Source organism: Erinaceus europaeus, chromosome 10 (assembly GCF_950295315.1).
Source record: "Erinaceus europaeus chromosome 10, mEriEur2.1, whole genome shotgun sequence".
Lineage (NCBI taxonomy): Eukaryota > Metazoa > Chordata > Mammalia > Eulipotyphla > Erinaceidae > Erinaceus > Erinaceus europaeus.
This window is the reverse complement of record NC_080171.1, coordinates 114,286,133-114,298,572: the sequence shown is the minus strand read 5'-3', so window position 1 is coordinate 114,298,572 and position 12,440 is coordinate 114,286,133. Positions and strand designations below refer to the sequence as shown.

At 55.0% G+C, this 12,440-nt stretch overlaps 1 protein-coding gene across 7 annotated transcripts in view; it reads left to right on the top strand.

The window, feature by feature from the left end:
• The window catches only part of WNK2 (WNK lysine deficient protein kinase 2), a 99,554-nt gene that overhangs the window by 53,352 nt on the left and 33,762 nt on the right, over positions 1-12,440 (top strand). For 5 of the 7 annotated variants that reach the window (XM_060200562.1, XM_060200561.1, XM_060200560.1 and 2 more), the window contains exons 9-19: positions 332-540; positions 2,747-2,902; positions 3,362-3,553; positions 4,440-5,027; positions 6,433-6,756; positions 7,526-7,575; positions 9,211-9,379; positions 9,462-9,578; positions 9,846-10,016; positions 10,200-10,245; positions 11,114-11,233. In XM_060200562.1, the coding sequence (XP_060056545.1) occupies positions 332-540; positions 2,747-2,902; positions 3,362-3,553; positions 4,440-5,027; positions 6,433-6,756; positions 7,526-7,575; positions 9,211-9,379; positions 9,462-9,578; positions 9,846-10,016; positions 10,200-10,245; positions 11,114-11,233 (2,142 nt within the window). The remainder of the gene's footprint in view (positions 1-331; positions 541-2,746; positions 2,903-3,361; positions 3,554-4,439; positions 5,028-6,432; positions 6,757-7,525; positions 7,576-9,210; positions 9,380-9,461; positions 9,579-9,845; positions 10,017-10,199; positions 10,246-11,113; positions 11,234-12,440) is intronic. The other 2 variants (XM_060200563.1, XM_060200564.1) reach the window with 2 other exon arrangements.

Genomic DNA, 12,440 nt, shown 5'->3' with positions numbered 1-12,440 from the left:
CTCTGGGGCTCATGCCTGGGGACTGCGAGGTCCTAGGCTGGGGATCCTCCAGGGCTAATTTTTGTATAGCTCTAGCCTATATTCTTTACTTGTATTCTTTACTTGTATTCTTTACTTGTCTGTATTATTCTGTATTTACTTGTCTGTATTATTCTGTATTCTTTACTTGTCTGAAACAACAAGCAGTTAGCATTTGCATGATCCAGACATGCAACCCAGTCTTTGTTTTGCAGAAGAAAACACAGTCATGATAACATTTCTGAAGTGTGTTTGGAATGCTGTGGGGGTGATGTATGGGGCACCCTCTGAACTGCACCTTTGTCCTCTGCAGCGGACAGCACATTTGACAGTGGCCAGGGCTCCACGGTGTACTCAGACTCGCAGAGCAGCCAGCACAGTGTGGTGCTGGGCTCCCTGGTGGACGCAGTGCCGCCTGCCGCCCAGTGTGTGTGCAGTCCTCCTGTGAGCGTGACCGTAAACGAGGGGCCTGTCCTGCCACACAGTCTGCCCTCGCTGGGGGCCTACCAGCCGCCTGCCGTGGTGAGTGACACCCTGTCCCCGTGGCCTGGAGTGTGTGACAGGCCCACTGGACTGTGCCAACCTGTGGTCGGTGCCAGCAGTACAAAGCAAGCCCTGAGTGGCCGGGTGACGGTTGAGGTAGCCTGTGACCTGCCTGGGAAGATCAGATGAGCGAACAGCAGTGACTGACGGGGGTACTGGAATGGCTGTGCTAAAGCCAGTGGGTCCTGTGACCCAGACCAATGCAAAGATGAAAAAAAAAAAAACACCATTTTTAGGAGCAGAACCTTCAGTTCCATCCAGTGTCCCGCTTCACTGAGGGCGCCTTACATCTCCTGGCACTCCTCCACACAGTCACTAAAAGTCAGAGGCATGAAATCTAGAGTCGTGGGAAATGTTCTCAGTGATGCCTGAGAAGCAGGGCTGGAGGGGTCTGCTGCTGCTTTTTCTCACATTTGCCCTGTGGGATCATCTGTAAGACAGAAAAATCAACCTGGCTGAAAGGGTAATTGCTAAGTGATCAGTTCAGTTGGAATTTATTTTTTTGATTGAGCTTTTCTTTTTTAAAATATTGAATGGTTCCTTGCTTTACAGTTCAGAGTGGTTAGCCACAGAAGGCTACCCTTGAGTCAGGAAACAAGACAGGGCTCAGAGGGAGATTTAGACCCTCAGGCTAAAAGCCCATAGATTCCCTCCCACCTGGCCTGTGGGGCTCACCAACTGTCACTTCTCTGCTGCCACATGAGTTGCCTTCTCAGGGCTGACTTTCTGCCACCTCTGTGAGCTAGGCAGTTGGAAGACTCAAAAGACCCCTCGGAGAAGCATCTAAAGTAGCTCACTTGCAGTTTGCCTCTGCAGTTGTGTTTGGATCCGGCAGTGAAGTGAACTAACCTTTTCAATAGCTGGATGTTGAGGGCTGCCCCGTAGTGTGAAGCTGGTCCCGTCTGCTGACTCAGCCCCTCTGAACAGGACCAGTGCTCTCCGAAATCTCTACATTGGCTTTGGCTCACAAGTGGGAAGCCCAAGCAAAGCCAGGCCAGGGGCCTAGCCAGGACACATTCCAGAAGGATCTAGAGGAGCTCTCACCTATCTCCTTACCTATTCCTATACAAACACCTTGGGCAAGTCTGCAGAGTACGCTGAGGACTCCGGGGAGGGTTGCCACAGTGCTGTGCTCCTGGGACCCAGCAAGAGAGGGGCAGACAGTTGGTGATACTTGCCCTCTGCCCTGTGAGCCTCACACTTCTGCTTGGTCAGGGCTGCAGCTCGTGGCCCAGAAGTCTGGACATTGTGTTTTGCTCCCTGGCTTCAGGTAGACAGACAAGAGGGCCTGGTGTGCAGCATGTTACTTCTCAAGCTTGAGAGTGAAATGCTTTATCCACTGTGCCAACCTCTGGGGTCTAGCATATTGCTTCTTACATGTGTTTACTCTGAAAAGAGAAATGGTTTTGTTACATGGTTCATCCTGAGCCCACCTGCCTCTCTCATCCAGAAACTGGAGTCAGTCCCAGACAGAGGAAGGGTCTTACCTGGAATCATTTCAGTCTATATCTATAGGGTTAGGAATCCTGAAAACAAACCCAGTGTCATCACTGCACCTGAGACTGAAGCAAACAGCAGTGGCTCCTTAGTAGTTCAAGAAGCCAGCGCTCTGACTCCTGGTTCTTTGTCACTTGTCTCTGTGCTGTGGCTGGTGACTCACACCTCTTAGTACCTAGCTCACCAGTAGGTTGCCGTCCTGTAGAATGTCCCTCTCTTGGCGCAGTCCCACTGCTTGTTCCCATTATTATGTAGCGTGTTTGCTCAATGTCTGACTATCTCTGTGCTTATTTTAGGTAACAGACAAGAGCCATACGCGCCTGTGTCTTTATTTTCTTGCAGACACGGGGCATATGCATCTGCATCTCCCCCCACTAGATGTCAGAGTATCTCTTCACAGTTATGCAAAATCCCTAGACTGGTCTTTCTTCATCGTTGCATAATATTCCACAAAGCTAATCCTCAAGAATAGTCTCTAGTTGGGAACTAAGTATTTTTGTCTTAGAGGTCATCTCAGATGAGTTCTGTAAAGTCATGTTCCCAGAAAAGCATCTTTTAGCAGGATGGTGGATGGAGGTAGGGAGTGGTGAGCTACGGTGCCCTGCCTAGGGCCTCGATACCACTAGTGAGGGCTTGGGTGGGGGGATCCTTAGGATGACGCATGAACATATGTCTCTCCTCTCTGCAGCCCGGCTTGTCAGTGGGCTCCGTCCCGCCCCCCACCCACCCTCCACTCCCGCAGCAGCATTTCCCAGAACCAGCACTGAGCTTTACTCCCGTGTTGCCGCAGCCCAGTGCCCCTGTGCCCACAGGCCTGGGCCAGCCAGTACCCACTGGCCACCAGGTGAGTGTGGGCCCCTCTCTAGATGGCCGCTGTCAGTGCCCCGGTCTCTCTGGCCTCCCCCGCTCTATGCAGCCCTCACTGTGACCCCTTGTCGTGGACAGTGAGCTAAACTGACCAGGCAGGCCTCATACCCTTCTCTCCTGATTTTCAGTTCCCCAGGGTGTGGATGGGAGCAGGGGTGGGCTTCTGGGTCTGTGGAGTTCACAGATCCACAGCCCAGAACTCAGACTCAGTGTCTGGAGGGACCCCATCTGTTCTCTCTGAACTTTTATCCCAGACCTGCCAGTCTTGGGCTCCAAACTTGGTGATGGGTGTATGCTTGTGTGTGTGCCTGGGTGCATGTGTCACGCATATGTGTACATGTGTGTGTGATTGCGTATATTTTTCTGTCTCACCCAAACATGCGAGGCATCTGTTTGCAGGGCAGTGGTCTAAGAGAGGCCCCTTCTCTCCCTGCAGCCTCCTCCGCTGGCCCAGCCCACACCTCTGCCACAGGTGCTGGCCTCACAGCCAGTGGGCTCCCTGCAGCCAGTAGCCCCTCATCTGCCTCCATACCTGACTCCCACCTCCCAGGTGGTGGCCCCCACTCAGCTGAAGCCTCTCCAGATGCCACCAGCCCCCCTGCAGCCGTTGGCTCAAGTTCCTCCACAGGTACTCCCACCTACCTGGTCGCCGTCTGGGGTCCTGTTGGCAGCAACTGTGCTTTCCAACCACGTCTGGCAGATGTGCCAAACTCCCAGAATGCTCGTCAAAAATGTGTGGGCCCAGCTGGGACAGGATGACAGGGCCAAGCTTGCCACTTCATGTAGAAGGTTCTTACGTTGGCTGTCACTGACCTTGTCCTTGTCGCACCTGCATTGAGTTACTTTCAGTGTCTAGTTTAACCGTCACCTGACTCATCTGTGGTCACGGTGGTCTGCATGTTGACCTGCCCCTTAATTTCACCAAGGCCCGTATTATGGGGAGCTTATATGCGTGCCACCAGAAAGGCTTGGTTTTAAAGCCAGAGCTATCAGAGACTCTGCTGAAAGGTTTGGAGGCTAAAGAAACCCATAGGTCTGTCATCAGGCATTTTCCAGACCCCTCAAGCCTTAGGAGTCCCTACACTGCATGAGAACAGCACCTTGGCCTTGGCGGGCAGGGGGAGAGGATCTGAAAGACTCAGATATGTCCATAGCCTGGGGTGGGGGGTGGGGCAAAGCCACTCCAAGTCTGTGGGGTCAGTGATGGTCCCAGCCTTTCACACAGTGGCAGAGCTGACGGTCACTCCGTGACTCCTTTGTATCCTAACTGTCCACAGAGACACCTGGTATGGGCTCCTCTGGGATGATGCTCAATGGGGCCCTTTCTGTGTTTCTGAGGCCTCCTCTCTCCTCGAGACGGTGTCATGTGGTTTGCGCTTACATTGACTTCACCTTTGGGTCTCCTTGGGCCGCAGCCGTACACAGGTGCTTTAGGCAGAAGCCTGGAGGTGATGGTGATGCAGACTGACAGGCCGCCTGGCCTGGGGGCTCACCCGCTCCCCTGTCTCTTTCAGATGCCTCCGCTTCCTGTCGTTCCTCCCGTCGCCCCGCTGGCGGCCATCGACAGCCTCCCTGCCGGCCTCCCTGACCTGCCGGCCGCCAGCGGGCCCCCTATGCCTCCCCCATCTCAGTATTTCTCTCCGGCTGTCATCTTGCCAAGCCTCCCACTCAGCGCCGCCGCCACCCCCCTGCCCACGTCTCCAGCCCTGCCCCTGCAGGCAGTCAAGCTGCCCCACCCTGCTGGGGCACCGTTGGCCGTGCCGTGCTCAACCATCATGCCAAATGTGGCAGCTGCCGCCACTGCCCTCCCTCTGCTGGCTATGGCCCCGCAGGGCGTGGCCACCTTGTCCATTCACCCTGCCATGGCCCAGCTCCCGGCCCAGCCCATGTACCCGGCGGCCTTTCCGCAGATGGTACCCAGCGATGTCCCTCCTTCCCCCCTCCATGCAGCACAGACTGTACGGGCTGCCCCCATGCCAACACCCCCTACACAGCCGGCGCCCCCAATGCAGCCAGCACCCCCCTTGCTGTCTCAACCCCACCAGCCGGGTCTCACCCGCCTTCCTGAGCAGGCTGCTCCGGCTGTCGGCGCGGGGAGCCAGGTAACCTACCCGCCAGGCAGGGTTTGCCCTGCAGGCACCAGGAGACACTGAGCATGGGGTGTGCGAGGCACAGCTCCTTGGCAGGACTAGAGGGGGTGGGGAAGCCCGCTGCCTCACTGTCCCCGGGCAAGTGGGTTGCCACCTGGTCCATTGCTCAGACTAAGGCTGGCATATCCCAAAAGGCTGATTCTGGGGAAAGTCAGAGGTTGGGCAGGAGGAAAGCAGAAGCCTCTGGGAGGGCTGTAGTATTAGGCCTGGCAGTCGCCCAGGTCCTGAGTCTCTTGCTCACCCGTTATCTGGAGAAGGTGCTGCACACTCAGAGATCACAGCCAGGGCTGGTGGCTATTCTGCGTATTGGTGAGCTAGTCTTCCGGGTGTGACCGTATGTACTGTGCTGAGTCTGTCTCACACCAGCAGATCTCAACCTCGGTCCTGATCGGGGGCAGTTGGGGTCTCCTGCCCTTCTAGGTTGGGGGCCTCCTTCTGTAGGAAGCTTTCCCCTGAGAGCTTTCAAAAAGAGGAACATGGAGGTCAGACAGAAGCCCATTGCTCTTTTTTTGCTGTGCAGCTGGGTGATTTCTCCGTTCCTGGGGCACTTTTTCATTGAGATGGAGATGGGGAGAGACACCACAGCACTGGAGCTTTCTCTGGTGTCATAGCACCGCCCATGTGGTGTTGGGCTCAAGCCTGGGCCACATGCATGGCACGGCACGTGCTGTATCCCATGAGCTCTCTGTGCTTCTCTCTCTATTTTTGTTTTTAACCAGAGCTCTGGCTTATGGTGGGACAGGGGATTGAATCTGGGACTTAACTTAGAAGCCTCAGGCATGAGTCTTTTTGCATAAGCATTATTGTATCTTCCCACCCACCATGGTTCTTTTAGAAAATATATGTATTTTATTTTAATGAGAGAGAGAGAGAGACTGAGACCAACTGGCCAGAGGCACTGCTTTGCTTAGCTTATAGTGGTGCTGGGGATTGAACCTGAGACTACGGAGTCGCAGGTATGAATGTCTTTTGTGAAACCATCATGCTGTCTTCCCTGCCCAACCTGACTCCTTTTGCTTGTGGCTGTAGGACTTAGACTTTGGCGCAGCATGCGGCCCAGGCCTGGTAGGGTGGGGGTAGGCACTGGTACTAATTGTGTTGTGCACAGCTTATACAAGAGCACTGGCTCTTGTTTCTGTCGTCTCTATACACCCCCGTGCTCTGAAGCCAGATCTTGCCTTTGAGGAGCTGGGTGGGTTGGAGAGGGACGGCCACATGGCCCACACCCCTGAGTTGTTCACTGCCTGGATTTGGGGCGGGAGGGGGGAGGGCTGCCTGCTTCGTCCAGGCTCCTAGATCCCTCAGCAAAGAGAACGACTGGCATTCTGACAGCCCTCTCTGTCCCTCGTGCTCCCAGGCACTGCTTGGCCACCCACCTCCATATGCCATGGACATCACCGCTCAGGTCCCCACTGCACCTGTACCTGTGTCATCCACCACCATGCTGGTGCCACCCTCCACAGTCCTCTCCCCACCTCTGCCGGAAGTGCTGCCCCAAGCTGCCCCTGAGCTCCTGCCTCAGCACGCTGGCTCCTTGGTGCCCCCAGTGGTGACAGCTGCTCAGAGTGTGCCCGTCCAGACCACGACAGTCCTGCCGCCTGTCAACCCACCGCTATCTAGTGGGCCCATAACTGCTGGCCCCTGTCCGCCTGTCCAGCTTCTGGTGGAACCTGCCCCAGAGGTGTGTGCCAGTCCCCTGTGGCTTGGCCCCTAGTGCTGGTCACTCGGTTACAGCAGCCCCTTACACAATGGCTGTGCTTCTCCAACCTAGAAGGCAGGGCTTCATGGCTTGAAGTTGGTTTTGTGTGCTGGGGTACCACATGGTGCTGTTCCATTCTTCCTCCTTGGGCCCTGGAGACCACATTTTCCATATATATAATTGGATAGAGTAGAGGGTAGATAACATAATGGTTATGCAAAGAAACCCTCATGCCTGAGGCTTCGAAGTCCCAGATTCAGTCCCCTGCACCACCATAAACCAGAACTGTACAGAGCTCTGGTTAAAAAATAAAAATGAAATAAAATAATTGAATAGACAGAAATTGAGAGGAGAGTGGGATAGAGAGAGGGGGGGAGGAGAGAGATACCTGCAGCCCTGCTTCAGCGCTTGTGAAGCTTTCCCCCTGCAGGTGGGCCATAGTTTCCTTACACGCAAGGGGAGGTGGCAGGTGGGACATGGCTGTATACATGCATTTGGAGAGCCCTTTCCTTGGAGCTGTGACAAGCCTTCCTGGCCTGTGTACTCCCTCTCGGGACCATCAGAGTAGGTCACCGTTTTTGGAAAAGAGGTACCCCTGGGCTTGTGGAATCCTCTTGGCTCAAGCGTTCGATAGTGTCAAAGGCCTCCTACCAAGCTTCCCCTTGTAATTGGCTAGTTGAGGGTGGGGATGGGGACTCCAAGCCTGCAGAGAGCAGGTGTGGCCCATCCTTCTCCTGATGTTCTGTTTTAGGAGCAGGCTTCACAGGACAAGCTGCCTGGCCTCCCGCAGAGCTGTGAGAGGTAACCGCCCCATCATGCTTTGCCCTGGGCATTGTCCTCAAATGTCACCTGTTTCTGGGTCTGACCTGGGGGTGCTCCTCTGGGGACTTGTTAGAACTTGTTGAAATTTGGTGGCCAGGCATATCTGGTTCTGTTCTAGTTCATGGTGGAGGTGCGAGCCTGCAGTGTTGAGACCTTTCCAGATTGGAGAGTTAGTGGGCCTGCGGGCTGAGGAGGCTGGAGGGCAAGGAAGAGTCCAGCAGGATCCTGGGCCTCCCAGCTCCTGGCCTCTGCACTCCTGCCATCTCCCGGTCATGGAAACATCCCTTTGGGGAGGGAACTGGTTCTAGGGAGTGAGTGACCTTGCACCCCACCCTCTTGGTGACCAGGCACTGATGATCTTTGGACTTTGCAGACTTAAGTTCAACCATGACCCCCATATTTTATGCTCCCCTTGCTGTTGCACAGATGGAGAAACTGAGGCACTGGAGGGTTTTTGTTTCATATACAATGAGTCATGGGCCCAAGTCACAGGTTGGCTGAGGGGAGGAACTGTGGTTCTGGGTCAGACCCAGAACTCTGTGTGAACCTGCTGTGACACTGTGACCTGACATGATCTAGGATGCGGTGTGTCAGAGAGGAACATCGGGGCCCTGAAAGTAGGCTCAGGGGTCTCTCCCGGGCATAGATGCCTCCAGAGCCTCAAGGTTTTCTCTCCTCCTTCTTTCCTCTCTCTCTCTCTCTCTCTCTCTCTTTCTTTCTTTTCTTTTTTTTTTTTTTTTTTTGCCTCCAGTTATGGGGCTTGGTGCCAACACTACAAATCCACCACTCCTAGTGACCATTTTTTTAAAAAATTGTCTTTATTTATTGCATAGAGAAAGCCAGAAATAGGAGGCCGGGCGATAGCACAGCGGGTTAAGCACACATGACGTGACGTGCAAGGACCCGCGGAAGGATCCCGGCTCCCCACCTGTGTGTGGGGGGGGTCACTTCACAAGTGGCGAAGCAGGTCTGCAGGTGTCTGTCCTTCTCTCCCTCTATGTTTCTCTCTCACCTTCTCCCCCTCTTTATCTCCCCCTACACTCTCGATCTTTGGTTATCTCTCTATCCAATAAATAAAGATATAAAATTTTTAAAATTTATTTAAAAAAAGAGAGAAATCCAGAAATAGAGAGGGATAGGGGGAGATAAAGAAGGAGAGAGACAGAGAGACACCTGCAGCCCTGCTTCACCACTCGTGAAGCTTTCCCCCTGCAAGTGGGGACCAGGGGCTTGAACCTGGGTCCTTGTGCATTGTAACATGTGTGCTCAACCAGGTAGGTTACAACCCAGGCCCCCTTTTTCTTTCCTAATTTTTTTTTTTTTTACTAGATAGGACAGAGAGAAATTGAGAGAGGATAGGGAGATAGAAGAGGAGACAGAGAAACACCTGTAGACCTGCCTCACCACTTGTGAAGCAGACCCCCTGCAGGTGGGGTGCAAGGGCTCAAACCTCTGTCCTTGTGCTTGGTCATAGGTGCACTTAACCCAGAGCCGCCACTGCCTGGCCCTTGAGCCTCAAGCTTTTCTAACTGAGCCAAACCGGAACGTCCTGTTTGAGGCCGGCCTGGGGTATTCTTGCTGGTGCCCCACACAGTGCTTTTGTTTCTCACACAGCTATGGAGGATCTGACATCACTTCTGGAAAAGAGATGAGTGACAGTTGCGAGGGCATGTTTGGGACAGGAAAGCTGGAAGGCAGGGGCTCCCGGAAACATCACCGCCGGTCCACGCGCACACGCTCCCGCCAGGAGAGGACCAGCCGACCCCGGCTGACCATCCTCAACGTGAGTAGCAGGGTGCGCGTGCCTCGGCGCCGAGCTCCTCTGCTCCTTTGCTGGCCCCCTGGACTGACAGAGTGTCCCACAGGTGTGCAACACAGGCGACAAGATGGTGGAATGCCAGCTGGAGACACACAACCATAAGATGGTGACCTTCAAGTTTGACCTGGATGGGGATGCACCCGACGAGATCGCCACCTACATGGTGAGGTCCTGCCACGCCTCCCGTGTGGGGAGCGGCCACAGGCAGAGCCCATGACCCGGCTCTGCTCACCTTCCCTGCACCCCTGGCCTGGCGCTGCTCCAGGCACGGCTGGCTGGCACCTCTGAGGTCTCTTCCAGGGGGCAGGCCCTGCACGTTGGCCGGCCTGGCTGAGCTGTGCAGCCCCCAGTGCAGACGGGTCCCCTGAGGGTGTCCGCTGAGGGTGTCCCCGAGGGCCTGGGGCAGAGCAGGGCTGCGTGTGCCTTGCAGGTGGAGCACGACTTCATCCTGCCTGCCGAGCGGGAGACATTCATTGAGCAGATGAAGGATGTTATGGACAAGGCAGAGGATATGCTGAGTGAGGACACGGATGCTGACCGCAGCTCTGACCCAGGGGCCAGCCCCCCACACCTGGGCACCTGTAGCCTGGGTGATGGGGAGGTGAGTCTGCCAGGGGGTTGGGGGGCTCTGCAGGGGGCCATTCAGGGACCATACTGTGACTGCCATGGGGGCTGCTGGGCAACTGGAAACATCTGAGTCCCCGGGGCTGTCCAGACCACGTGCTCTAAAGGGCACGTTTGTTGTGCGTATTTGGCTGATGTCTGGTTCTTTTACCTCCTCCAGGAGGGTCGGCAGTCCCAAACGAACGCCCCAGTGTATCAGCAGAATGGTAGGTCTGCCTTGCCTCCTGGGCCATACTGTCTCACCAGACCTTCCGGGGAGGGGGGGAGGCTAGTTCTACTTGCCTCATGTCTGTCTGCACCCAGACTTCAATAAGAGTCCCACTGACATGTTGTGAGAAGAGTTCCGCCCCTGCTCTGGGAAGGGGATGTTGGTCCCTGGAGCACCCTCCCGGGGACAGCCAAAGCTTCGTGGAGTCATGGTCGGCTGAGGTGGGGGCTGGCTCCAGAGGGAACCCGCTGTCATATGAAGGCCCCCTGGGCAGCGCTTCCCCTCCACTGATGATGCCTCAGGCATCCTAGCAACTAAGCCCATGTGGAGCACCCTGGGTGGACTGTCTCCCCCTGCCCCCACGTAAGAAAAGTAGACGGAAGCCCCTCCATAGTGCCTGTTTACCTTTCTCCTAGAGGAAAGCCTTCAGGACTGTGGCTGGGGACTTGGGGTTCCCTGCACACACTTCTGCTAGTGAAAGAGCCACATGTGTTAAGAGTCCCCCATGGGGGAGTCGGGCGTTAGCGAAGTGGGTTAAGTGCACGTGGCGCAAAGCGCAAAGACCGGCGTAAGATCGGATCCCGGTTCGAGCCCCCGGCTCTCCACCTGCAGGGGAGTCGCTTCACAATCAGTGAAGCAGGTCTGCAGGTGTCTATCTTACTCTCCCCCTCCCTGTCTTCCCCTCCTCTCTCCATTTCTTTCTATCCTATCCAACAACGACGACAACAATAAAACGAGGGCAACAAAAGGGAATAAATATTTTTTAAAAAGGGGTCCCCCAAGACCCCCGCAGCAGGTCTGGTGCTGGTGTCACTCCTGCCTTAGGAGAATGGTCTCTCACTCTGCTGTGTTTGCCCTGCCCTTAGTCCTGCACACGGGGAAGAGGTGGTTCATCATCTGCCCTGTGGCCGAGCATCCTGTGACCGAGGCCCCTCAATCGTCACCCCCACTTCCTCCAGGCTCCCTGCAGCCAGAAGCCAGCCAAGGTAAGAGCCATCAGGACTGGCATCCTCCTCAGAACTCAGTCCCCGCCCTCCACTTCCCCTTGCAGCTCGCCTCCTGTCCCCTGGCTGTGCTGGAGGCTCTCATTTTGCTGGCATGCTCTGTGTCCACAGGGAAGTACAAGGGTCCCATGTGCACAGGTGCCCTGAGGCTCAGAGCAGCCTGCTGAGGCAGCCCGCCCCAACCTCCACTGAGCCGGCGCACAGCACAGCACTCGGATGGGCACTGCCCTTCTGTGCTGGCAGCACAGGCTGCAGAGGTGTGTGCTTCAGGGCGCTGCCCTTTTGTACCTGCTCAGCCCCACCTGCTCTGAGTGTGGCTCACCTGCGGTGGGTGGGTGGCCATGGCCTGCTTGTTCTGCCTGTTTGGAGGGTGGGGTGGGAAAGTCCCACCGAGTGCTAAGACTGATTTTTAAATTATCCACGAGGAAGAGAGCGTTCTGATGCTGCCTGCACCTGTGTGGACGGGTGCCAGCAAGCATGCCCTTGGGGCTCTCGACTCACTCCTGATTTTGTAGCCACTTGGGAGGCCGAAAATAGTCCATTGAACAGATTTAAGTGTTCGTTCCCTATAAGCTGGCTGGCGAAAAGATTATGTAACTTGATCTAACTTTATGGTATGTTCATGAAAAATATCTGTGAATCAAACATTTGGGAGCTTAATTCCCATGGGGAGAAGGTCACCTTAATAGCAAAACCCTCAGTAGGGACACGGGCTGAGTTGGTCGTCCCCGTGGAGGGCCAGCCCTGCTTGGCTCAGAGAGACTCAGCGAGAGGTGCCGTGTCAGCAGCCTCAGCTTCAAACAAGAACGAGTCCAAATACTACTACTTGATGTTAACCTAAGACACTCACAATTAACCAAAAGGAAAAAAACCTACACAAATAAGGCTGGGTACCCAGCCAGGAGTGTTACGCCTGACAGAGCATGCATATTACAGGTGTGCAAAGACCCATGTTCAGCCCCCCAGCCCCCACCTGCAGGGGGAAAGGTTTCACAAGTGATGAAACAGTGCTGTAGGCCTCTCGTTGTCTGTCTCCCCGCTGAATCTCAGCTTCTCTCTGTCTCTATCCAATAAACAAAGATTTTGAGAAACAAACAAAGCTAGTGTTTAGCATGGTGCAGAGCTTAGAAAGACATGCCCAGAGAAAAGCCCTCATTCGTTTATTCATGCACTGACCTTAAAAAGAATT